Source organism: Mya arenaria, chromosome 3, assembly GCF_026914265.1.
Source record: "Mya arenaria isolate MELC-2E11 chromosome 3, ASM2691426v1".
Classification (NCBI taxonomy): Eukaryota; Metazoa; Mollusca; class Bivalvia; order Myida; family Myidae; genus Mya; species Mya arenaria.
In genome coordinates this window covers 29,747,483-29,775,190 of record NC_069124.1, presented here as the reverse complement: position 1 = coordinate 29,775,190, position 27,708 = coordinate 29,747,483, and the positions used below count along the sequence as shown (strand labels likewise).

General features: G+C 35.6%; 1 protein-coding gene across 1 annotated transcript; it reads right to left on the bottom strand.

Annotated features, from left to right (window-relative positions):
• LOC128228184 (SWI/SNF-related matrix-associated actin-dependent regulator of chromatin subfamily A member 5-like) lies at positions 1 to 27,708 on the bottom strand. The gene is made up of 23 exons (XM_052939347.1): positions 27,570 to 27,708; positions 25,369 to 25,461; positions 24,872 to 25,047; positions 23,887 to 23,925; positions 21,563 to 21,663; positions 21,073 to 21,173; positions 20,648 to 20,827; positions 18,132 to 18,287; positions 17,615 to 17,746; positions 17,050 to 17,112; positions 15,249 to 15,358; positions 12,786 to 12,922; positions 12,376 to 12,465; positions 11,021 to 11,142; positions 10,616 to 10,768; positions 9,791 to 9,923; positions 9,264 to 9,412; positions 6,999 to 7,229; positions 5,953 to 6,192; positions 4,228 to 4,344; positions 2,738 to 3,085; positions 2,056 to 2,172; positions 1 to 766 (listed from the first exon to the last, which is right to left on the bottom strand). The coding sequence occupies exons 1-23, from the start codon at positions 27,618 to 27,620 to the stop codon at positions 704 to 706; spliced, it is 3,102 nt and encodes a 1,033-aa protein (XP_052795307.1). The 5' UTR covers positions 27,621 to 27,708; the 3' UTR covers positions 1 to 703.

Genomic DNA, 27,708 nt, shown 5'->3' with positions numbered 1-27,708 from the left:
TGCATTTTCTTTCTTTATTCATCACTGACATTTACTATTGACAACAGAGTATATACAAAATTTAATGACAAATAAATGGAACTGAATATCCATTCAATACTATGGTACTTGTACATTCACACTACACAACCAGGGCTGAAATCGGAAAGGTGCCATCTGCTTCTTAATTTAATGTTAATTAGAACCTTTTGGCTCTCACATCTAAAATTTTAACACTCAACATGTAGGTCCACAAGACCTGACGTTGGATCAACATCTCCACCAGGATTCTCATACATTTTGGTTCAACAGTCCTAAATGCAAAAATAACTGACCATTTAAGTTACCTTTTCCATTGTGAAAAATGTTTAAGATATGGTATTTAAAAAAAATATTCTAAGAAATATTTCACAATAAATAAGTACACTGTCTTTGAAAATCAAATAAAAAATAGGCGAAGAACTCTAAAGGTAGCTAAGTTCATGTTGTTCTTAGGCAATACATGTACCAGTGTTTCTGTATGGTAAACAATTTTGTACAAGACGCACTGTAATGCAAGTTATAATGACCAAATGAAATGTGACTTCTATATACACAGTCTGTAAAGAACGTTTCATAAAACCCATAATAAAATGAGACACCAGATCTGTAAGTACGTCCGCAGGGAATACACCAGAGGTTTCCAAACTTCACAATCCAGTCAGCTTTGCCTAGCTGAGTGTGCTCATTTCTTCTTCTTTGATTTACTGGCACTGCCCGTTGGAGTTTCCGCCTTCCTCTTGCCAGTCTGCAAAGAAACAACAAGTGTACTGGCAGTTGGAACACACAAGATTATCTTGATATTTTACATCATCGGAAACCATGTTACTTTATATTCCTTTATACTTCATAAATTCTGTGGGACATTTGACTTACAAAATTTTGATGAATATGCATGAGGCAGGGAGAACAACTCTTCTTCCAATGAATTTCGCATTAACAATTAAAAATTCTTTAATAACACTGTAGTGTCAGTAGCCTCCATCTATCTGCTGCTATCTAAAACTATGGTACTGAAAAGACGGACCCGGTTCAATTCAGGCTTTCCCCAGAATAATTTTCTACGAGAAACGATCTTGTACCTTGCAGAACCAATAAAACTGCCTCATTAATTATTCATGATTATGAGAGTTTCCTAGCCTAATCACCAATGGTACACAACCAAGCATAGCTTTGTAGTGCATTTGGGGTATCCGACAATGGATATTTTATATCATACAAACAAACATTTGCATGCTTAACTCTGATGTTCAGCCTGAAAGAATCAATAATACCTTCACCACTCTACAGCAAGAGAATAAGCCAACCATATTGATCTTGTTATTTAACTTTAAATTTTGTATACCAGACTGTTTTAGCAGAAAACAAAAGCGCCTCAAGGTGAGACAATAAACATGCCAGTCCAAGTAGCCATCAGGAACAGACAAATCAAAGAAACTTGTTTAAGACATCATGTCTAACATTTGCTAGAAGATATGCAGGGTTCGAATTTAACTTTTTTTGATACTTGCATATTTTTGGGAGTGCTTTAATTTTCAACTCGCAAAATCAGACACTCACTCGCATTTCTTTAAGGCAAACCTTTGTGTTTGCTAGGAAAAAGTATATATTGTATGGAAAACAATGGTTTAAGGTATAGTGTTAATTGTTTTAATGAATTATCATGTAATTGTACAATAATCTACGTCATCAATTTCTGTGTGATTATCGGAAAACAAAAGTAGGCATTTCTAAAATTAGTTTCATATCTATTGTGCAGGAATTGATCACCAATTATGTTCATATCCATTTCGAGGATTGCATATTTTGTGCAAATTTTTACTCGCAAATTTTTCTGAGTGTCTTTAAATTCAACTCGCATTTTGCAATTTTGGCTCACATTTTGCTAGTGTGTGAGTGCTAAATTCGAACCCTGATTTGTGTGAATTAAATTTGTCAAAGATAGTGTCAAAGATATGGGAATGTTCAATGGTCAGTGCAGACAACTGTACAATAGTCTTTTATTGTATTTTTTTAAACTGGGCTCGAAAATGCTACCTTCTGTCCGCCGGAGTTCTTGCTACGTCGTCTTTTCTCAGCCTTTTCTCTCTCCTCCAGTTCCATATTCTCCCTCTCAATCAACGTGATCAGCGTGTTACAACGTCGCTGAAGCTCCTGCAAGGATTAATGTAAAAAATTGATTTTTAGGTTAATGCTCTAAGATGCCAAGCAACATTTACTTTTATTACACAACTTCCTATATAAATCATCAGTCAATTTTGCTATATGGCCGATCAATTGTTTGTAAGTCAGTCAGTCAGTTAGTTCTGAGAGGACTAATGGGTAAAATATTTTCCTTTTATGTAGTGGATATTCTTTCATTTTGCTATATTTAGTAATGCATTCATGGAAGAAAATTTAACGGTAATTATTCTGTTTTACTGATGATAATATACTGAACAGTCATGTACAACCAGTTTATCTAGTTTTACTAGCAAATCCTTGTGCAATAAGTTAAATGTACTGCTCTCAGTATTGGACTAAACACTGCATACATTTAATAAACATTCTCTTTACAGGTATCTTGGTAAAGGAATTTCAATGATGTTAGCTTACAACTTGGCATTGTAACTAGTTAAAATCCATTTAGAAAAAAAATTAATCACAGTCATATGAAAACCTTAATGTTGGGGGAAATTTTCATTTTTTTTAGCAAGAACTGAAAATTGATAAAACTTGCCATAGCAGTTCTTGACTTGATGAACCAGTCAAATCTGAACTGTGGCGCCTGTCTGATGGCCGTTCTCAGCTCATCATACACATTCTCCTTGTCAAAGCCCAGCTTGTGCAGCATACATATAAGAAAGCGATCCTCTTCCTCGGTATAGTTCTTCCCCTTGTTTGTACCATACTGGATCCGTAGCTGGTGGAATGGTGCCTTGTAGCGCATCATCTTGGCGTCGAGGGCCCGCTTGATGCTGATTCGTCTCTGGATCTTGGCCTCCCCTCGCTCAATCTGAGCCATGATCTTCTCAATGTCTTGTAACTCATTACACCTCTCCCAGAACACTCGGGAGTATTCTATAACCTGGAAACAACGAGAAAATGGTGACTCATTAAAGATTCAAATGATTCAAGATTCAAACATATGTATTAAGAAGCAAAAAAATAAGATAATTTCTTCATATATTTTATTTACATATATGTTTATAAGTATCTATCATGTGTTTCCGGTACGGATAGAAAAATCCGACCCGGGGGCACGTGCGAAAGCCGGTAACGAGGCTTGCCGAGTTACCGGCCACGCAGCGTGCCCGAGGGTCGGATTTTTCGATCCGGACCGGAAATACATGATTGATATTTTTTCTTGCATATCTAAATTTATCAATTTGTGGAAAAAATGACGTTGAAAATGAACTTTTGTACAATTACACCAAAAAGCGCGTGCGACGTTGTTTACTGACGTCATAGAGCGGAGTAATTTTCAATAACTAAAAATAGCGTATTATACGATTATTTATTTTCAATTTTAATTAAGTCTTGCAAACAAATATTTCATTGCGCTTTATTGAAATGGCATAATATATTTTTCATAAACCATACAATGATATGAAATAAGAAGTGGCGCGTTGTTGCGCGTGACTCATCTTACATGGGGTATGTAAGATGGTTTTTTCCAGCACTGGTCACATGACCGGAAACACACGTCCGGTATGCAAGAAAAACATAATTGACCACTTGACATTACTCCTCAATAAAACAAATTTGTCCATTCAAACAGAAGTCATGTTTAATCCTTACCCACAAGGATCTTCATGTAGAGATCAAATTATATTCAAAGCAACAACTCATCATGCAAAAAAAGAAGTAGAAATTTAGTAAAATAGTTGTGAAACCCTTCGCACATGGGCACCCTTTTGCCTTCATACAATTAAATGTGAAAGTCTGTCAAAAATTTCTCTTGTCTTGATTAAAAGTTTAAAACAAAGATATGATTTAAAATACATAGACACTTTCAATATCACACAGATAAAACTCGATATTACTTCAAATAACACAAATATTAACATTTTCTGTTAAATTCATCATTTAAGTTTTAAATAGCCTGACACAATTTGCCTTTTTTTAGCATTCCGAATTATTCTACATATATATCAGGAGCCTACTTGAAGCATAAACCTATGCATTATATAGAATGGTTAGGCTACATAGTCAAGAAGGATATGATACCTCTTCCGGTGTTTTCCCCTCCACTTCTCTCGAGATCTTATCAATATCGTCGCGTCCATACTTTTCATTTGCCTTAATAAACTGGTTGAAGTCACGCTTGTTCCACTCTGTAAATCCCTGGGGAAAAAGAAAACATAAATTCAGATATATCAATCAAAACATATGTTTTCTATATTGGTTTCTGTTACCGGCAGAATTAAAAATATACAAACAATACAAACATAATTAATGACGAAATAAAGTGCATCAATCAGGGCTCAAGGGTCCATGTTTCCCAACAGTCTCAAGTCTGACTTAAGACGCAGGAATATAATTTTTTAAAGTGTAAAAAACATTGTTAACATAACAAATGTATTAAAATAAAAGAGAAATGTTGAGTTGTTTCCAAAAAGGAAAGTAACTATCAAATCACGATTAGACTGTTAACATGGGCCCAGATAAGATTTTCATTGAATTGGGTAATACTCATTCATAATATTGCCACTGGGTAAGAAATATTTTCTCTTAATGAGTGATTTTTAAACTCCATATAAACAGGACAATGATTTCTGCATATAAATGGTGAACTGGTACCACTATGGAAAGCTTCAGCTCAATTCCAGTTAATATTACTTCAAGAACAGTTCAATACAATCAGCAGAATGTGGCTAGCTTGCAAAGTTGCTGATATTTTCTTTTTGCCCTATGAACATTCAATAGATTTATATTGCTTATCTTTAGTATTGTAATTTGGATATAAAGCAACTGGATTGTATATATTTAGAAATGATTGATTTTTATTGAATGAACTTTGCATAAAAAAAACAGAGGCTTCATGTAAGTCCAACTGCAAACCCTGGAAAACCCTATCACAGCCACGTAAAACTCGACCTTTCCAACCATAGAAACCCTACTCTCTCAACCAAGTTAAAACCCCTACTCTCAAAACCCTTCCAACCATGTACCTGTAAAATCCAACACTCCCAACCATGTAAACCCCTACTCTCCCAGCCATAAACTAGAAATGTGTCCATAGGACACGGATGCCCCCACTTCGAATTTTTGTCACAGAAAATAAGCCATAATGATTATTCAGGATAATCTGCACATATAGGATAAGTTGAGTTGAGTTGGGTTTTACGGCATCGCAAGACTGTATAGGTTATATGGCACCATTCAGGCAGGAAAAAACTTGTTGGATCCACATTGGACACATACTTTTCAAGAATTAGATTGGAAACATATATTTTTGAAGTATTTTTGGCAAAAAAGGGCCGTAACTCCTAAATGACTAAAGCGATTTCCATGACTATCGAACTTGATCAAGATATTATGGTCACAAACATGTGTTTAAAGTTTGGTGAGGATTGGACAAACAGTTTTCAAGAATTAGATTGGAAACATATATTTTTGAAGTATTTTTGGCAAAAAAGGGCCGTAACTCCTAAATGACTAAAGCGATTTCCATGACTATCGAACTTGATCAAGATATTATGGTCACAAACATGTGTTTAAAGTTTGGTGAGGATTGGACAAACGGTTTTCAAGAATTAGATCGGAAACAATCTTCGGGACGTACGTACGTACAGACAGACAGACGTACGTACGGACAAGGGCAACCCTATATGCCGCCACTTTGTGGGAGCATAAAAACCCTGCTCTTGAAACAATGTTACTCTTCCAACCATGAAAACCCAAACTCTCCCACCATTGAAAACCATACTCTCCTTATTATGTAAAGCCCACCTGATTGAGTAAATCGTCTTTCTCAGCATTTTCCTCATCATTGAGTAGCTCAGCCTCATCTATCTTTGCCTGCTCCTCCTTGCGTATTCTCTCTGCATCGTTCCCCAGCTCCGGGTTTCGGGGAACACGGTAGCCAATACTCTTCCGGTAAAAGTAGATTTCTTTGTCCAGAATTTCGAACAGTCGTGGTGGGAAGAATTGGAAGTCTTGAACATTGGGCTGCTTAGGGGGCCTTGGAGCCTGGAAAATGATAAAGTGAATATGAGTTCAGCATTTCTGGCTTTGTCTTGCAAAGTACCATCATTATTTTTTACGGTTAATTAATATTTTATCAGTCTCATGGAATAGTGAACATTATGATTTAATCAAGTACATCAACTAACAAGCTTAATATTTTGCCTGCTGAGAGTGACCTTTTTTTTTAATGGAAAATGCTAAATGAAAGCTCATGGAAAATATTAAGTTTTGGAGTGCACATTGTGAAATTAAACAAATTTAGACAATTCAAGGGCAAATATCAAGCATTCCGGCTGTTTATGGCCCTACATCCTCTATCCTTGATGCCAGTTTGGTGAAGATTGGATACAGGAAATGCTAGACTTTGGTTGAATTTGGACAATTCAATGACCATAATTCTGGAGCAGAAGAGTGATATGGCTGTTTATTGCCCTTAGTTGAGATGTTATAACTCAAGGGGTTTCAGGGAAAAGATATGCTGAATTTGTCAAGCGTACTATGTAAATATGATTCTTTGAAAAAATGAAGGGCTATAACTGTTTATATATTATACGCCAAAACTTTGATATCAAGTTTGGTGGAGATTGTACTAGGAAAAAGGGATAATGTGAATCTGCTTCTTTTGAAAATTCATATCCTGTACATCCGAATTGCATAATGCGAGGTGCTTCTTTTAAATACTTTGTCAAGATAGTAAGAGAGGTCAGCTTGTCTATTAAAGAACCATAACTCTGTACTGAATACTATGTCAATACGAACAAATCTGTCAATATCAGATTTTACTAACTGAATAATGAAACACGGCTTACCCTTGGTGCTTTTGGTTCATTCACTCGCAGTGCCTCTCTGAAGTACTGGTCCACAGCGTAGTTGGCCTTCCTCTCTCGTTTTGGGGGCTCAATCCAGTTCATGCCAATCTTCTGTTTCTCACGGAAGTCGGCACCCTCAAACTGGTATATGGATCCCTGTTCTGTGTCGAAGGAAAGCTTCTGTAGATGGCCCTCTCCCAACTTGTCCAGGCGTTCCTTAATCTCTTCAGTCTACAACAGTAGTTATCAGTTTTTATACATCAAAGAAGCAAACATTCGTAAATAATAAAGTTGAATATCCATTGAAAATATGTATTCATAATCTAAGACAATTGAAAATAATTATCCATGGCAAATCAAACTAGAGCTGTCACAGGAGTGACAAATACCCCCAAATGCGGCCTGGACACAGGAATGGCAAACCATTCCTTTGAAAAGAGGCCATAACTCCAAGGTTATTGCACACTGCATCTTCTTTTATCATGCATGTATTGTTTTATTTAAATCTGTTGAATAATTTAGAAGTTACACTGCTGACAAGAAAAATAAGCCTTTCATGAGTTATCGTCCTGAAACGGTTTTTCTATTTTTAGTAACAGTGACCTTGACCTTGGCCCCACCAGCCCCAATATCGAACTTGACCTGTATCTTCTGATGTTACACCTGTGTACCAAAAATTGTTCAAATCTGTCAAGCCTTTCATGAGTTATCGTCCGGAAACCGTTTTTCTATTTTTAGTAACAGTGACCTTGACCTTGGCCCCACCAGCCCCAAAATCGAACTTGACCTATATCTCCTGATGTTACACTTGTGTACCACACTGTATCTTCTGATGTTACACCTGTGTACCAAAAATTGTTTAAATCTGTCTAGCCTTTCATGAGTTATCGTCCGGAATCCGTTTTTCTATTTTTAGTAACAGTGACCTTGACCTTGGCCCCATCAGCCCCAATATCGAACTTGACCTGTATCTTCTGATGTTACACCTGTGTACCAAAAATTGTTTAAATCTGTCAAGCCTTTCATGAGTTATCGTGTGGAAACCGTTTTTCTATTTTAAGTAACAGTGACCTTGACCTTGGCCCCATCAGCCCCAATATCGAACTTGACCTGTATCTTCTGATGTTACACCTGTGTCCCAAAAATTGTTCAAATCTGTCAAGCCTTTCATGAGTTATCGTCCGGAAGCCTTTTTTCTATTTTAAGTAACAGTGACCTTGACCTTGGCCCCACTAGCCCCAATATCGAACTTGACCTGTATCTTCTGATGTTACACCTGTGAACCAAAAAAATTTCAAATCTGTCTAGCCTTTCATGAGTTATCGTCCGGAAACCATGAAAACCGACAGACCAACCGACAAGCTCACTCCTATATACCCCCTCAAACTTTGTTTGTGGGGGTATAACTAGAGCTATCACAGTGTGTGATTCGAGTTCCAAATGATAGCGTCTTTGACAGAGAGATGCGAAGTACTACTAATATAAAAATTGGGACTTGTTCATCCTATAGTTTAATTTTGATGATGCTTATTTATCAAATCCTTCATTAATCAATTGATTGATGTATTCATTCATTTATTCCATCATTTATTCATTCGTCAAGAGATTGATATTTTTTTGAATTCATGCATTGATTGACTGATTGATTGATTGAAGTTATTTACCATATTTGTCTGTTAAATAAACATTCACCTCATAACATATAGATGCACTATAAATGCACCTATTGCTGACCAGAAAATTACCATAACTAAAAGACAATCTCAATAAAATGATGCACATATAATGAGCTTTGGAATAATTCCAAAAAAAGATGCACTTAAAGATGCTTAAATGCAGTTCATGTTATAGGAAAATGCATTTAAGCTAATAGGATGCACTTATTCACACACAATAAAAGCACCAGAGTTCACTTACATAGTAAAAGGTGCAGATAAAAGGCTCTTTCAACTGCCTTTTTAAAGGGTCTAGACACAAAGGGCTAGACACAAGATAATATAAATACAAGATAAAAAAATCACTTTTATTCATGTAAAATGATGTATTTAGGTCCTAGGCTTAATTTGTGGAATTAATGTATTTGTCGATTTTGGGACCATCTGGTTTCCAGCCCCTTTAAGTGCACAATAAACTTGTGCATTTTGGTAAAGAGCACATTTTTATTTGAGAAGATATGCCTTGATATCAAGGGCTTAAACAATAACTTGCAAAAAGCAGATGGGCTAAAATGCTAAATACTGAGCGAAAGAAAGCCTTGCCACCAACCTTTTTCTCTCCCTTTGCCATGATAGCATCGATGTCGTCCTCTGTGATCTCACTGTCCTTGGAGGCAAACACATGACTGGCTCCATGTCGGATCATGTTTAACACCTCATCCTTCCCCAGCTTGTTGGCGGCACTGTCCATCAGCCGACCTGAAAATCGGTATACACTTTGTAAACATACCCGGTACTTTTGGGGGGAACATTAAAAAGGCTTAAAGCTATCACAGTCGTAATGGATACCCCAAGACTACGCCTGGACACAGGAATAGCTAAATGTGGAGTTGTGAAATTAAGGAGTGATACCCTGGTATGTGAAAAAAATGGCAGGTACATATTTGGGAAGGAAAGCCCTGATTCAAAAATATATCTGATTAATAGATAAAGCAAAACTGTTTTACAAATGTGTAATATACATCAATTCATATCAGTTGTATTTAATCAGAAATAATGTGTAGCATATGATAAAGTATCAATGTGTCCCCAAGTGTTGTCCATCTACCTCTACTCACCTTGCTGTATGACACTCACCTTGCTGTATAACAATGTTATCAAGTCGAAGCTTCATTTCTGCCTTTTCCACAATCCTCTCCTCAATCGTGTTCTCAGTGATGAATCTGAAGACACGCACCTGCTTCTTCTGACCAATACGATGGGCTCGGTCCTAGATAATAGTTTAAATCAGAGTGTTGATGCATGTAACTTGCACATTGCATACAAAGTTTTTTCTTTAAACTTCAAATCTATGGAAAGAATCAAATTTGAAATTGGCCATGACATTCACAGTCCCAGAACTTTTCCTTATAACACAATCTACATTTTCAGCCAATGATATTACAGATAGGCTATCATTAAGTTCCAAGCTTAATCATTCTGAATTTTAACTATCGCGGGTGTTCAAAGGTACGCCTACTGCCACTCATCTGATACTGATACATACACCTTGTGTCAGATATTTCGTTGACTATGTGTCAGCAAATGAGGTTGTATTCTAAGTCACTAAGATGACCTGAATTAAATCTTAATGATTTACACTCAATTCTTAATCATTAAGATTTAACTTCATGTCATCTAACTACTACATAACATTTGAAGATAGATGTTATAATGTTTTCTAATGCTCATCACAGAAACTCCACCTTATAATAGAGCCAAAATGGCCTTTCTGCTATTTCATTCATTGTCACTAAGAGCGTTTTCATTTTCATCCAATTAACCCTTCTTCAGTAGGCTCCATTATACAACAATAAAGCTCCATTTTAAACTCTCAGCTGAAACTGTCATTAATAACAAAGTTAAGTGTACAATATGTCTATCAACTTGTTCAGAACGTGTCAATTGAATAGTTTGACCTACCATAGCTTGAAGATCAGCCTGCGGGTTCCAGTCTGAGTCAAAGATTATGACGATGTCCGCTGTGGCCAGGTTGATTCCAAGACCTCCAGCACGAGTGGACAACATGAAGATGAACTTCTTACTGCCAGGGAAGTTGAACTCATCTATGGAATTCTGCAAAAACAACATTTTCATACAGTTTATTTAATGAAAGCGATTTTGTCTTTTATTTTTTATTATCAATTTTAAACCATTGTTTTTTAAATTATGAATAAATCAAAGGAGTAATACATACTTTTGTGCCAAAACAAGAAAGCTACTGTTTTTCAATACCAGAAATAAATTATTATATTGAGCAATGATGACAGCAATGATAACCATTAATTTTTGAAACTTAAAATGGTTTGAATAGGTTGTTATAGGGACCTGTCTGTCCTCGTGTGCTGTCTGTCCATCAAGGCGACAGTAGTTGTAGGCACGCCAGTAACAGTAGTCCTCCAAGATGTCCAACATACGGGTCATCTGACTGAATATCAACACTCGTGAACCTAGGCAGAAAAAAATAGGCCATTACATACAAGTAGATTTGTACTAAGGCAAAACTAGAAATTAAGCAAACAAGCAAAACAGATTTTTAAGATGTGCAATAAGGAACGCTTTCAAAAAAACGTTTTGAGTATGTTCTAACCAATCCCACATAATATCTACAGCTTGTTATATTACAAAACAATAAACGCCGCAATGCCACGAAACCAGGTTTTCAATTATTGACAGAAGAACTTCAGCCTCTGACTGTTTTTCTATTTTTAGTAACAGTGACCTTGACCCTAGGGTACCCAAACGCAATCCCATGAAAGGTATCCATAAACTCTTCCTTTAAACCAAGTTGGGTCAAGATATGTCACCCTAATTTAAGTTATTCAGTTTCAACTGTTTTCTATTTTTTTCGTAACAGTGACCTTGACCCTAGGGACCCCAAACGCAATCTCATGAAAGGTTTCCATAAACTCTTCCTTTATACCAAGTTGGGTCAAGATACATCAACCCTAACTAAATTTATTCAGTTTCAACCGTTTTTCTATTTTTAGTAACAGTGACCTTGACCTTGACTCTAGGCACCCCAAACGCAATCCCAAGAAAAGTATCCATAAGCTCTTCCTTTATACCAAGTTGGGTCAAGATATGTCAACTCTAACTAAAGTTATTCAGTTTCAACATTTTTTCTTTTTTTAGTAATTGTGACCTTGACCTTGACCCTAGGGACCCCAAACGCAATCCTATGAAAGGTATCCATAAACTCTTCCTATAGACCAAGTTGGGTCAAGATATGTCAACCCTAACTAAAGTTATTCAGTTTCACTCTTTTTTTTTGTTTTTAGTAACAGTGACCTTGACCTTGACTATAGGGACCCAAAACGCAATCCCATGAAAGGTATCCATAATCTCTTCCTATAGAACAAGTTTGGTCAAGATAAGTCAACACTTACTGAAATTATTCAGTTTCATAGGTCAGTTTGACGCGGCCCGGCTGCCCGCCCCAACAACGATGTTCACTATGTGAAAACCTGGTTAATTAATCACTGCATATCTAAAACCTTGCTATGCAAAGACTATGCTTATTTTCTGATTAAGCATGTCTGATCTTATTTTTCTTTCATATTTAAAGACCTATATTACAACAGGGTATTTTAGATGTATACATTTCTACTGAGACTGGTTAATGATATGATACGGTATCTGAGAGGTAAACATTTCTACTAGACTGGTTACTGGTATGATACCTTGTTCCTGAAGCCTGGGCAGCAGTTTGTCCAGAACACACAGCTTCCCACAATTGTCCACCAGATGCTTGTCCGTTGTGTATGGGGGGCCTGAAACAGGTATAAAAAATATAAGCGATATTATGGCACGTTTTTAACTAGGAAATGTGTGGCCACATAGCTTATAATTGAAAAACCCATTTATAAAGGCTAATATTTTTTAACTTTACAGAAAGTTAACATAATTATATGCATTAAGATTAAGAACATTTTTTGGCATCAACCTATATTGTGCTCCTTTAATATAGAAAGTATTGGTTCCCAATTTTAGCAGCCATCAGAAAGTGTCCCTGTCTGAGGCTTTAACCAACAAAATATTGATAGCAAGTACAGTATGTTGCCCTACAAGAACAGAAGTTTTATGAATCTACCTGGTTCAGCTCCATCAAACAGGTAAGGGTGGTTACAACACTTCCTCAGCTGCATGAGAATGTTCAGGAGTCTCATCTTGTCCGTCTTGCCAGCCCCGTTCACAATGTCAATGTCCTTCATCAGGATCTTCGTGTACCTTAAACATTGAACAAAGTAAACAACCCACAAGAAAAAACTGGCCAATTGTAGTCTTAAATGGTGCACTCTAATGAGATTCATGCTTATTCCTTGGGTCTGTAACCATGAAAATTAGGAATTTCCAACCAAAAGTAGGGCTGTATTAGGATTTTTTTTATACTTTTTAAAAATTTTATTAGAACTATAACAAAGATCTCATTAATAATTTTAGGACCAATGGATGGCCTGATAACTGTGAACTAGAAGCGCCTCAATGCGACGAAACCAGGTTTTTGTTATGGGCAATCAGAAATTATAGCCAATTAATTTGTTGTATGAGCAAGTTCAATCTGCAGCTTCATATAAGCTATATTCACACTAAGATTCATCACTATCCATCAATTCTAACTAAGTTGTTGGGCAGAAAAACATTTTTCTATTTTTAGGAACAGTGACCTTGACCCCACCTCCCAAGCTAACTCTTCACATAAGCTACCTTCGCTCTAAGTTTCATCAATATCTATCAATGCTTACTAAAGTTATTGAGCAGAAACCATTTTTCTATTTTTAGTAACAGTGACCTTGACCCCACCGCCCTCAAAAGAAATTCCAAGCTTGCTCTTCACATAAGCTACTAGTACCTACACACAAAAATTCGTCAATATCTATCAATACTAACTAAAGTTATTGGGCAGAAACCATTTTTCTATTTTTAGTAACAGTGACCTTGACCTTAGCTCCACCCCCCTCAAAAGCAATCCCAAGCTAGCTCTGTACATAAGCTACCTACACACCAAGTTTTAGCAATATCTATCAATGCCAACTAAAGTTATTGGGCGGACACCATTTTTAAGTTTTTAGTAACAGTGACCTTGACCTTAGCCCCACCCCCCTCAAAAGCAATCCCAAGCTAGCTCTTTACATAAGCTACCCACACCAAGTTTAATCAATATCTATCAATGCTATCAAAAGTAATTTGGCAAAAAACATTTTTCTATTTCAAGTAACAGTGACCTTGACCTTAGCCCCTCCCCCCTCAATAGCAATCCCAAGCTAGCTCTTCACATAAGCTACCTACACACCATCTTTCGTCAATATCTATCAATCCTAACTAAAGTTATTGGGCAGAAACAATTTTTTTTTTTAGTAACAGGCGACCTTGACCTTAGCCCCCCCCCCCTCAAAAGCAATCACAAGCTAGCTCTTCACATAAGCTACCTACACACCAAGTTTCATCAATATCTGTCAATGGTAACTAAAGTTATTGGGCAGAAACCATTTTTCTATTTTAAGTAACAGTGACCTTGACCATTTTTCTATTTTAAGTAATAGTGACCTTGACCTTAGCCCCTCCCCACTCAAAAGCAATCCAAAGCTAGCTCTTCACATAAGCAACTTACACACCAAGTTTCATCAATATCGGTCAATGCTAACTAAAGTTATTGGGCAGAAACCATTTTTCTATTTTAAGTAACAGTGACCTTGACCTTAGCCCCACCCCCCTCAAAAGCAATCCCAAGCTAGCTCTTCCCATAAGCTACCTACACACCAAGTTTCATCAATATCTATCTATGCTAACTTAAGTTATTGAACAGAAACCAATGTTTGACGCCCGCCCGGCCGCCCAACGACAACCTCATTCTAATAACCCGGTTTTCAACGGTTAAAAATCATTAAACCAAAACCTGATGATTATATGTGCATCGCCACTTATAAGTAAAGCTTCCCATAAAGTTTCATTAAATCCAATCCTATAAGTTTGAGAATAGTAGGCAGTGTTATTGCCAAGTTCTAAATGTTGCTTTAGGAGATGATAAGTAATAGTTCGGAGATCTGGCAGCAGTGAAGAAGTGAAATGGATCATATGAAGTTAAGAATATGGAAAATGCAAAGTAAACAGATATACAGATAGCCGCTTTAAGGTCCATTGAAGCGGTAACCATTATATTTATGATAGTACAATAGGTTGTGTTTTTGCAAGCCAACTTTCAAGCAAAACATTTTTTTAATAAATCATTAAATATATTGTTTTTAAGTACTTGTTTTGACAGATTACCATGACTGTGGTCAATCTGGTGACCTTTCCTCTAAAGTACAATAGGGGTCTACAATAGGGACCTACAAGTCATTACCAACCTCCCCATTAAAACTGAGGACCATAGGGCCACTTGATCACTTTATATTGATCGGACAAGGTCTTCATTGCTCAAGGTATCTGTGACCTTCACCTTTGACATACATATCAAAAGGGGTCACCTGCAGGTAAAGACCAACCTCCCTACCAAGTTTGAGGATCATGACATTAAACACAGAATTTATCCATTTAGCATGGCCATAGTTATTACCATTCTCTCTGCATCTTGCTGAGCCCTATGAAGATCTTTGTTTCTTTCTTTGGTAGCAGTTTCTTCTCCACCTCAGACTTGAGACGTCTCAAAAGGAACGGCCGCAACACCTGGTGTAAACCATATATTATGTGACTGAATACATCTACCATCATAGATTTAAAAGACTGTCAAATATTTGTTTTGTTTTGATTAAAACTTATTATAAGATTTTGACTTATTACCGTAAATGACTGGGTATTAGACGCACTTTTTTCCCTCAGATTTTGATGCAAAAAAATGCCTGCGTATAATACCCAGTAACAATTTTTTGAACTTTTTTTCTGAGGTCGATTTCAAGCCGAGAGTTTGTTTAGATTTATGTAGAAAGGGATGTTACTCGCGTCATATTGATCGAGTATATACGGGTTAAAACGGCAGTTGAAGATCGGGATACCGTATATCGTAAGACGTTTATAATTTCAACAAAAATATTTTTCGATAAAGTTACCATAATTCACCTAAGAGTTCATACACTGTAAATATTTGGACACCCATAATTATTTCCCAAAATAATTTATTTTGCGTACTAATTTTCGGACACCCAAAGGACATCAATCATAACTTTCATAGTTACCAAGTTTCACAGACGAAGATTATTGATTTTTATCTTTACAATGCCTGGCTAGATTACCTAACCGTATACACCACTGTGACAATTTAATTAGTTACTACCCATCCCAAACGATTTATTGCCTGTTGAAAAGGAAGTGTGATATATTTATTTGAGGATTAAACAAACAACAAGGGCAATCAAGGGATTAAGAAAACATCAACATGGCATGTTTGTAAAACGATCTGCCAATAAGCTTTTAAACTTGTACCACACTTATAGACTATATGAAGCAATAATCGTACAGTTATACATTAATCCTGCATAGCAATGTCCATGCTCTCCACAAGATCCTCGTGGGTATAACTGTAAGTTATGTGACGTCACACAGTGTGACTCTTCGATCTGAAGCCGATAGAATGTGTTTATATATAAATTCAGTTCAGTGCATGTATAAAATGGTGTTTTAATTAACTTGATGAAGGATTTACACTTATAGGCGTAATAAATAAGTTTATGACCATTGATTACTACGGATAAATTAATAAGTGGTAAAAAGCAAACATGAAGAAAAAAAGGCAGGTTAAACAAACATGTAAATAAAATGTAAAAATGATAATTTTCTATGTATTCGGAGAGCGAAAAAAATAATTAATTTATGGTGTCCGAACTCTTGTGAATTACGGTATTCAATATTATTTTGAATAATAAATTGAATTAAACAATAATCAAACTTACATAAAAAAAGCAAAGTTGGGCACTGTCAAAATATTTTTTGCATAACAACTTTTCATTCTCGACAGTATGGTTGTATGGTTTTAAAGATAACCATCGCCATTTTCACGAAAAAAATTTTTTTGTCACTGTCAACAAACATGGTGGCTGAAAATGCCGGACGATTTTGACATTTTTTCTATGCGTCTTTTAACCAAAAACATAGATTAAAAGTTTTTTTCTCGGACTTTTCACTGATTTTTTTCCCTGCGTCTAATACCCCATATCGTCTTATACCCAGTCATTTACGGTATTAGTTTTATTCAAAACAAAAGAAATACATACAAATTTTGCAGTTAAAACTGTTTTCTTTAATTAATAACACAATTCCTAAAATATTCAGTCAAATTTATTATGTTTAAGTTCTTCACAGCCTAAGTGCCCTGCTGCCCTATTTCTGCAGCACCCTGTCCTTTTTAACTGTGCATAACTCACCCCGTGAAGTCGCTCAACCAGCTCCAGATCCATAGACGATGTGTTGAACCAGGAATCAAAGTCCTGTAATGACATAGCATAACTGGTTTAAATACAGAAAATCACACTAAATCTTATCAATAAACTACTTGAAACAGGATGTCGTCGAGCATATCAATTAATAAAATTAAAGAAAGCTAAAACTTCATTAACAAACACCAATAACCGGTATTGTCTCATTCCAACTGACAGTGAGTATTCTGCCAAGGAATAAATGTTTGGATTTCAAATTATTTCCATTATTCATATCAATATTATTTGAATAATGCAATATGAAAATGATTTTGATAAGTGATTTTTTAAGGACCTTTCACTATACCGACACAGACAGAAGTGGTGGATGGGTAAGCCCATAAGCTGCAGTGTATAAGAAAAAGATGAAAACCAATTTAATAAGCGAATGAAAATTAAACTTCCCAAGCCGAAAATGGATCAACTCATTATTTAATGTAATGCTTTGCATGCTGAAAATAGAAAATATCTTGTAATTTATTGCACTGCAACACAAAATGAACAGTTAACTCACATCTGCAGAGTTGAAGACATCAGGCAGCAGGAAGTTGAGGAGGGCCCAGAGTTCATGCAGGTTGTTCTGTAGTGGTGTTCCTGTGAGTAGCAGTCTGTTCGCTGTCTTGAACTCTCGAACTATCTCCGACAGCTGACCAGTGACAAGTGTGACATGTCATTTCAATTCTCCAACAATGCATCATTAATCAGAGTGTACAATGTTTTATTAAACTACAAAAATATTCAATAAATATTTATGTATGCCTTTATACAGAGAAGGCAATTTGTTTTATGACGAAGATTACAACTTCACTTTCCGACATAATATAGAGGATATTTGTTTGTTTCACTGTATGATTGTAATTTACTTCACAGAGTGAGCACCAAAAGATATATTTGTCATGAGAGGCATAAAATTTAAATACAATAAAAAATATCAGTTTGAAATTTTCGTTGTTTGAAACAGTGAAATGTCCATTTTATTTCACTGACAAATCTCTATACACCACCAGAAAGCATATAATCAAAACTCTTACCTTTGATTTTTCATTTTTAATTCTGTGTGCCTCATCAATAACCATATACCGCCAATTGAACTTCTTGAATACAGACTTCTCTCGAATCACCATCTCGTATGAAGTGATACAGACGTCCCACTCACCCGGCATCATCACGTCACGTATGATTGCAGCCTGCACACACATTACATCATCATATTTTAATATATGAACACATTTTAGATCATCATTTTTTATAAAGCATACACAGGTGTAGATTTGGAAAATAGGATGTGCAGGCCTGTCTGCTTTGCCTCCCTGAGAATGGTTTTTTACTGTATTTCAATGTAATATGGCCCATTTTGACCGTGATCTTTGACCTTCATATCTTAACAAGAGGCACATCAGTGCCTGTGCTCCACTGGCCAAAAGGTTCAAGCAAAGACCACCTAACGAACATTTTCGTCAAGTTTCATAGAAATACAATCATCAATTTTTGAGGAGAAGTTATTTAATTATTTTTTTTACTTTAATAGCTCTGGCTGCCATGTTGTGCAGTGGACCGAAATGATTTGGGCAATTTGAGTAAAGGAGCACCAAACAAACATTTCTGTCAATTTTTATCGAAAAAAGGTCATCGGTTTCGACGACAAGTCGTATAAAGTTTTTTTTATTTTTTAGCTCTGGCAGCCATGGTGTGCAGTGGACTGGAACCATTTAACAAATTTTGGTTAATGACCACCCAAGGAACATTTCTGTCAAGTTTCATCAAATTCTGATCATCGGTTAACATTTAATCTGAATAGATTATGAAGCAAATATCTAACCTGAACAAGAACTGACGAGATAGAATCGACTTGGTGTTTCACTTACACTTTTCGGCCATTTAAGTTACTAAAAATAGCTGTTTCATAAACTTTCAGAATGTCACTTAAACGAAATTTAATGTTCAGTCTATATATACTTTCCTATGTATAAATGTAAGGTTTTTAAATTGATCTTTTTGTGAGAACTTTATGCTTATATGTTTACTCATAAATTATTATTGTTTAACAATTATTTAAAGATGCTATACGTGAAAAATTAAGACATTATTTTTTTTTCTATTAAACGGAGGTAATTCAGTAGTAAAATGTAATCAAAGCTATTAAAGCATGGCATTTCTTTTCTAACCATGTTGATATTATTACAGTCTATTCAAGCAAGATGCCTTTTGTTTTTACATAGTACCCATAGGTTCTGAAAAACAAGGAGCACTATTCCCAACAGAAGGATGTCACTCCCTATCACTGCATGAGCATCATAATAAAGAATTGTTTACTCAAACTGCAAGCTGCTCAATTGAAATAGGTATTTACCTCAAGCATACAGTTTTATAATGTGGCAAAATAGTCGGACTACTAGATTGTCATTCGGACTAGTAAAATATGCCATTATGCTAGTCCAACTGGCTAGTAGGTTAAAATGTTTTTCGTGAAGACTGCGGACGAGAAGTCCTTAAAGGTTTTTCTATTTTTAACTCTCGCAGCCATGTTGTGCAGCGGACCGGAACCATTTGGGCAATTTTGGTTAAAGGGCATCCCGATGAACATTTATGTAAAGTTTCATCAAAATCTGATAATCGGTTTCTGAGAAGATGTAGTTTAACGTTTTTTTCTATTCTTAGCTCTGGTGCCCATGTTGTGCAGCAGACCAGAACTGTTTGGGCTATTTTGGTTAAGGACTACCCAAGTAACATTTCTGTCAAGTTTCATTGCAATACGATCATCGGTTTCTGAGGAGAAGTCGTTTAAAGGTTTTTCTATTTTCTGGGGGCCATCTTGTGCAGTGGACCGAAACCATTGAAGCAAATTTAAAAAGGACCATCCAAGGAACATTTCTGTTAAGTTTCATCAAAATCTGATCATCGGTTTCTGAGAAGATGTTCTTTAAAGGTTTTTCTATTTTTTTGCCCTGGCAGCCATGTTGTGCAGCGGACCGGAACCATTTGAGCAATTTTGGTTAAGGACCACCCAAGGAACAATTCTGTCAAGTTTCATCAAAATCTGCCTATCCGTTTCAGAGGAGATGTCGTTTAAAGATTTTGCTATTTTTAACTCTGGCGGCCATATTGTGCAATGGACCGGAACCATTTGAGCAATTTTGGTAAAGGACCACCAAAGGAACATTCCTGTGAAGTTTTGTCAAAATCCGCTTATCAGTTTCAGAGGAGATGTCGTTTAAAGTAAAAGTTTACGCACGCACGCACGCACTCACGACGGACAATCTGTGACGACATAAGCTCCATGGCCTTCGGCCAGTGGAGCTAAAAAGGGGTCGTATTCCATTAATGCTCAATTTTTCTACTAAGTTTGAGGACTGTAGGATCTCTTGATAGATTGTTCAGAAACTGTTTTTTAAGGAAAAGGTCACTGGAACTTACTGAATCAATAGGATTTATCTACTGGTCATGATTAATAATCACGCCAAGTATGATAACCATAGGTTTAAATTCACCAACGACAAACCACATCCCTGCTAGCATGACTGCAGACTACAAGTTTATGGAGACTTACCCTTTCTTCTGCTAGACCAATGAGTTTGACAGTGCGCAGACTGGGGCACCAACGAGCGAACTCGTTACACCAGTTATGGAGGGTAGACTTCGGGCAGATGACCAAGTGCGGGCTCGGGATGTGTCGGTAATGCTTCATGTAACCCAGCAAGGAGATTGTCTGTAATGTCTTACCAAGGCCCTGAAATAACACCAATATACGATATATATAATGTAGCTCAAAAGCATTTTTATATGTAACATATTAGTGTCAAGTACCACTGTTGAAATGAACACCTGAATTTAGAGAGCACTTATCAATGTCATTTTGTTTCAGGTCTGTTACAAAGTTCGTCAAACTACAAATAAAAATAACTAATATTTTTTACAAATGTGACAATATATATAAAATGCCAAGATGACTGGCTCTGAGCAAGTAAAGCATACCATTTCATCTGCCAAGATGCCGTTGATACCATGCTCATACAAGTTGATCATCCAGTTGAGACCTCGCACCTGGTAATCACGCATCTCACCATTCTTGATGTCTACACAAAGTAAGCATACATATAAACACCAGAACCATCACATGATGTGGAAAAGGCCCCCCTTATGATAGTATATTGTACAGAGTGAGCAATTTGATGGCATTTTATAAGTCAAACTGAAAATAAATCCCTTATGAAAAATGCTGTAAAAAGTGCTCAAGTGGCAACACTAAAAATCTTCATTTCATATTAACTTTCCTTTAAGTAATAATGATGAAATTTGCTGAAATTTATTACTATTTAAAATGTTCATTTACCTTTTTTGTATTTTTGTAAACAAATGGAATAAAGACTTGTCCTTTAATTTAATAAAATCTCTTTTCTGACTCAGCGTCTAAATATAGATTTGAGAATGTTCGTTATTAAGGCCCCTGGAATAGAGAACATACATGAGGGGCTCTCTTCAAAGCGTGTAACCATGGCCTGGGACTTCTTTGCCTGTGTAATCAGCTCTTCATCCTCCTCTGTCTCAGTACGTCTGTGACGATGGCTGTAACACAAACAACAATGCCAGTGCAAGAAAAAACACAACCAATCCATCATTTTTTAAAGTTTCAATTTTTTTAAACAGTATCAATTTTTACATGCCATTTTCCATCATACCTTAATTTCTATTTTGTAAAAATAAATCAAACTTTCATATGTAATTAATATAAAATGGTTCTATTTTTACTCATAACAAGCGTTAATAAAAACAAAGGTTTTATAATTAAATCTTGCAATTATGCAAAACAAAGGTTGATTTCTGTAAAGATAAAGAGAATAAAAAGGCTAAAACGCTAATGTTAACCATCTTATAATTTGATGGCAATTTGATGACCCACTGTGCCTTTCTTGTCATGTCTTCACTATACAGTATCTTCGCTAGACCAATTTAGTATTTTTGCTAGACTAATTTAAGGGTTTATATAACCCAAAATAGGATGATGACATTAGAAAATACACATGTTGACATTTTCAAAAGAACAGAGCACGCTCAGCAACACTCTCTTGGTTTTTAAACATGACACTGCCAATTGAGTCAAATATATAACATGGAAAAAGATAAGGCACCATTTTCAACAATTACTTGATAAAAACAGCCATCCAAATAAACAGATAAAGCATATATTGGTCTGTTTACAGTATGAACAGGTGCTGATTATGGAAAAACATGGGATCGTTATATAGTTCATGTACATAATGGTCATTTTCAGTGTATTTTCACATAATGGGCCAATTGTTCAGAACATTGTGCACTTGAAGTTTAATGGATACACCTGTGATCTGCAGTATTTATAACAAGATTTGAGACAATTGTTTAAATTGTACTTCTTTTATGCAAATATATATGAGCACATCATAGTTAACCTTTAACGTAACAAAAATCCACATGTTCTAAACAATAGGCCCAATTTGTTACATCTTGTAGAAGACATTTGGATAACATTCTTCAGAAAGATACGAGTAAGAAATTTTAAGACCAGCGCCATAAATGAGTTTGAATGTACTTTCGTAAAAGTGCATTTTCTTTATATACTAAGAAATTCTATTGAGGGTCTTTATATTGTCAAATCATGCTTTACATGTATCTCAAGACTTAGTGTGCAAAGAATAACAACAACAAAGGAAGATTTGAATAATGCAAGTCTTTATCAAATTTAAAGATAATCCTATAGTTTTTCCATAGGATAACATCATACATTGTACTTCAAAGGTATTGACACGCTCTTGTTTATTTTTACAGCATCTTGAAACCTAAATTTTGTACACAATGGGCAAATTGTTCACAATTCTGTTAAAGTTAACACGTTGTTAACATCACAATTGTTAACTTTCAAATTAATACTAATCTGGAAGGTCAACTGATACACCTGTAATCTGCTTTATCTTTAGCAATATTTGAGACAAAAGTTTCAGCTGAATTTGTTTATTTTTCAACATCTGAGCACAAATATTTAATGTTTAAAAGTTAACGATGCTATTGACAATGACTTTGTTGTTAACTTTAAGCCCCTTGTTTCTTTAGAAATATTTTTTTCCCTTCTTTGGGAGAGCAAAATATTTCTTGTCCTATCACTGCTAGACTTTTGTTTGAAACAAAATTAAAAGAAAAGCAGGATTAAAATAAATATCACAAATGATTTTGTAATTGACTAAAATACTTGATGAAATCATATTGGAAATACAGCCTATATTCATCTTCTCCAATTAAACACAAACCATGCCATATTGAACCTACTGAATAAACACTGCTTGCAAATCAAACATGGAAAATGCTCAGTTAGTGACAAAACAGAGATAGCAGACAAACAAGACAATATCAGTTCTAAGTTTTTACTTTGTTTAAACACGGTATGATCAATTGGAACACCTCCGCCATAATCGAACAGATATGACCTTGAAAATAATATGCGTCTTTAAATATAGACCCTCACTCATATTGAAAACATGTTTACAACTGTAAAGGGACATATTTTTTGTTTTGGGTGTACTTAGCATAATACTAATTGCCAGCGGACTCGCTACATTTTAGTATATCTTTTTTGTAGCCATTTTTTAAAAGGTTTAACCCAAACCTTGCCAGAGATGGCCGAGTTGTTACAATTGACTGTATGATGTCAGTCAAAAAATGTGAAGTAAAACTCTCATATCACTTAGTACAACATTCAGCTTTTTATATGTATATAGTTTATGGTACCCCAGGCCAATGATAAAGACGAATATTACTTACTCAACTCCTTCAGTCGTGTCTGGTTTAGGTTTTGTTTTCCTGAATTCAGAGTGGCACAAAATATAAACTGTTGTTATTACTGCACACAGCATTTCAATACACAATCTTTACATATACGTGCAACATTCTTAAAGTGTTCATGTATATAATTTTTAAATATTATCATGCAAAATACCTTTTTAATTTCAAACATTATAAAACAAGGATCTGGAGGCTTCTATGCACAGTTACTGGTAATTTACTTAACAATTATATTTAAAAAAATGAAATTAAAAAATGAGGCATTAAGCACTCAAGTAACATGCTGTTAATGAAAATGTACATAACAGTTCAGTACAGAAAATCCTCATAAATTGCATGTTGAATTCCATGTAGAATCTTTTATACCTGTTAAAGCACTTCCATCAAAATATCTGCCTCAGTGTTTCTCCCTTCTTTTCTAATTGATTTAAATTGGAAATTCCCATTTTGCTCAAAATTATCAAGAATGCTTCGAAAATAGACAAAAAAATAATGTGAAAAAGTTTGTTTTTTCAAGAAAACACAAACTCACCCATACAAAACCAGGTTTTCCGCTGGTGTTCACTATTGTCACCATTTTCGACAAACATCGCAAAAGTGGGGACAATTTTTCGAATTTGGTGAATTTATGGCGACAACGATTTTTAAAACTCTTTCAGGTACAATTATAAAATAATAATAAAAAAACCCCGTAAAATTGGAAATAGTTTTTAATTTAAAAAAATCAACATTTTAGCATTAGGAATGGGGTTGAATGGGTCTCAAATTTATATAGAGAAAAATGTGGCGTGTCTAGAAGCAAAATAATGTTTTAAAACATTCATTCCAGTCATCTAAAACATTTTGGGAAATGAGACCAGAAGTTCATTTTAACTTGAACATTTTATAAGGATTTTCAGGTAAAACAAGCCCCTGCTTGAAAACATCAAATATGAAAATGATTAAGGTAGTAATTTCTACATACTCGCCAGCCTCAACAAGTTTAGCTTTCTCTGCAAGCTTTCCTTTACTGGGCCTGCCCTTCATTTTTAGAGGACTGGTAGGAGTCTTCTGATTCCCGGTCATTCCTGTCAACATGAAGTGGGAAAAAATCTCCGTCTGCTTTAGGAGGTATTCAAATCTGTTACCACGATCGGATTCCTATGGAGAAATAAAAAACACATAGAAAGTTATGAACATCTGCTTGCATGTGACAGCAACTCCATCATATTTAACTTGAATTCATAAAATAATTGTCCTTTAAAAAGTTCTGCAGAAATAAAATTGAACATGAACTTGTTCTTTTGAATAAATTTATAAATTTTCTGGATTTATCTTTCATTGTATCTCATGAGTTTCAACATATGTTAAAACATAATCATCATTAAATACTTCTCAAACAGTAAAACTTTTTTTCAATAAACTATAGACAGAACTATTTCAACTTAATATTAAGTAGCTGTTGGTATGAAATCAAATTACAATTTTAGCATCATAGTCTTCCTCCTCCTCTTCACCATCTTCAGCATTTTTGCCTTTTGGTGGAGCTTTCAACAACACGGATGGTCCTGGAACCTGGAAACAAATCAAGCATTACTTGGAATGATGATTTAAACAAGAGCTGTCACAGTATGTGAGGAATGCCCCCGAATGTGACATTGACCTATGAACAAGGTCAGTACATGAAAAGTTAAAGATCAAACAAATACATATGGCAAGTTATTTTAAATTGCCTCCGAACATAAAAAATACCACCCATACTTGACATCCTACATTCGTATGTCCTTATATTCAGCATTCCATTGTGAATAAACACTAAGTGTATCTTTCACCTCAGAGGCAGGGACATGGGTCTTGCACGTGACACGTCGTCTTGGTATGTCAAACACATGTGGCAAGTTATTTTATAATCTGTCCATACAAGGGAAAGTTACAGCCCGGAAACGACAACCTATACTCTATGTCATTATATGCAGCATTCCATAGTGAATAAACACTAAGTGTGACCTTGACCTAAGAAATAGGGACACGGGTCTTGCACCCGACACATTGTCTTGGTATGCTGAACACATGTGGCAAGTTATTTTAAAATCTGTACATACAAGGGAAAGTTACAGCCCGGACACGACAACCTATACTCTATGTCCTTATATGCAGCATTCCATTGTGAATAAACACCTAAGTGTGACCTTGACCTTAGAGGTAGGGACACGGGTCTTGCACGCGACACATTGTCTTGGTATGCCGAACACATGTGGCAAGTTATTTTATAATCTGTCCATACAAGGGAAAATTACAGCCCGGATACGACAACCTATAATCTATGTCCTTATATGCAGCATTCCATTGTGAACAAACACCTAAGTGTGACCTTGACCTTTGATGTAGGGACACGGTTCTTGCACGCGACACATCGTCTTGGTATGTCGAACACATGTGGCAAGTTATTTAAAAATCTGTCCATACAAGGAAATGTTATAGCCCGGACACGACAACCTATACTCTATGTCCTTATATGCAGCATTCCATTGTGAATAAACACTAAGTGCGACCTTGACCTAAGAGGTAGGGACACGGGTCTTGCACGCGACACGTCGTCTTGGTATGCCGAATACATGTGGCAGGTTATTTTAAAATCTGTCCATACAAGGGAAAGTTACAGCCCGGACACGAGTTATTGAGCCGGACACACAGACGGAAGGACGGTGCGATTTTAATATGCCCACCTTCGGGAAAATAAAAAGAGAGTATAATATTGACTTTTCACCACCATTTTTTTATTAAGTGTAGAAAGTGAAATAAGTTTACTCCCAGACAGGGCACAAACTCAGAGAGGAAAGGGAAAATTAGTAACTTATAGATTTTTTGATCCATATGGCAGAGGAATTCATTGTAGACAGGAGAACAATCTTCAACATGTCCACACTTTATTCCACTTGATCAAAGGACTTGGGTCCAGTGATTTTAAAATCATTCTCATCATGAGCCAAGACATGTATATGTTAGAGTACATATTGGCTATGTACAGAAAATGGATTGAACGCATTGAGGGCACAGGCAAAGTTACCCATTTTCTGTAGATCACCAAAATGAACTCTTAACTTATTAGTCCACTAGCTCCTCCCTTTATGTAGTCAACCTGTTTATTTGCTCAAAGTTAAACTGCCCAGGCGTTAGTTTAACCTAAATGATAAATTGTCAAAGCTTTGAGAGTATCTTATAAAAGCAAATAAAATGGATTGATGTTTGTACAAAAAAAACACAGAAACATGAATGATTAGGGTATATTTTGTTTATAAAGCTGCAAATTGTTGATAATTATATTATAAGAATTACCTAGGTATGTTTGCATAGTACAAAACCTGACTGGGGAGACCTCAAGTTTTTTATTCATGATGATGAACAAAAGATTGCACATTTCACTTGCATGAATTGACAATTTATCACTTTTTTTACCTTTGGGAGTTTGCAAATACCAAAAATAATGAAAATAATATTTATATTCACTATTTGGAAATCAATAAGGTATTTGTAAAGTATCTTTTGATCAGAAAACAGTCAAAAAAACTGTAATGGTAGCGTGTAACCTGCACTTTATAACAGGCACAACAATTTCAAGATTTATTGTTTACTCAAAATGTCAGTTTTTAGTTAAACATAGAATGACAAAACACTGCTCAAACCTGTTCGTCCATTTGTTCATCGCCCGAACTCTCAGCTTCGGAATTTGACATGATTTAAATGGTATAAATGGCGAAAAATTAAAATAAACGTATATTTATTTCACCGCTTTTTGGCGCAGTCTTTTTCCTTCAGTGTTGT

Bases quoted from the DNA above. Each gene is read 5' to 3' on its own strand.
- LOC128228184 (XM_052939347.1), bottom strand. From the start codon at position 27,620: ATGTCAAATTCCGAAGCTGAGAGTTCGGGCGATGAACAAATGGACGAA. The intron at 25,462-27,569 runs GTTTGAGCAGTG...ATTTGTTTCCAG, and splicing joins ATGAACAAATGGACGAACAG to GTTCCAGGACCATCCGTGTT. The intron at 10,769-11,020 runs GTCCCTATAACA...TTGTTTTTGCAG, and splicing joins CAGCACACGAGGACAGACAG to AATTCCATAGATGAGTTCAA.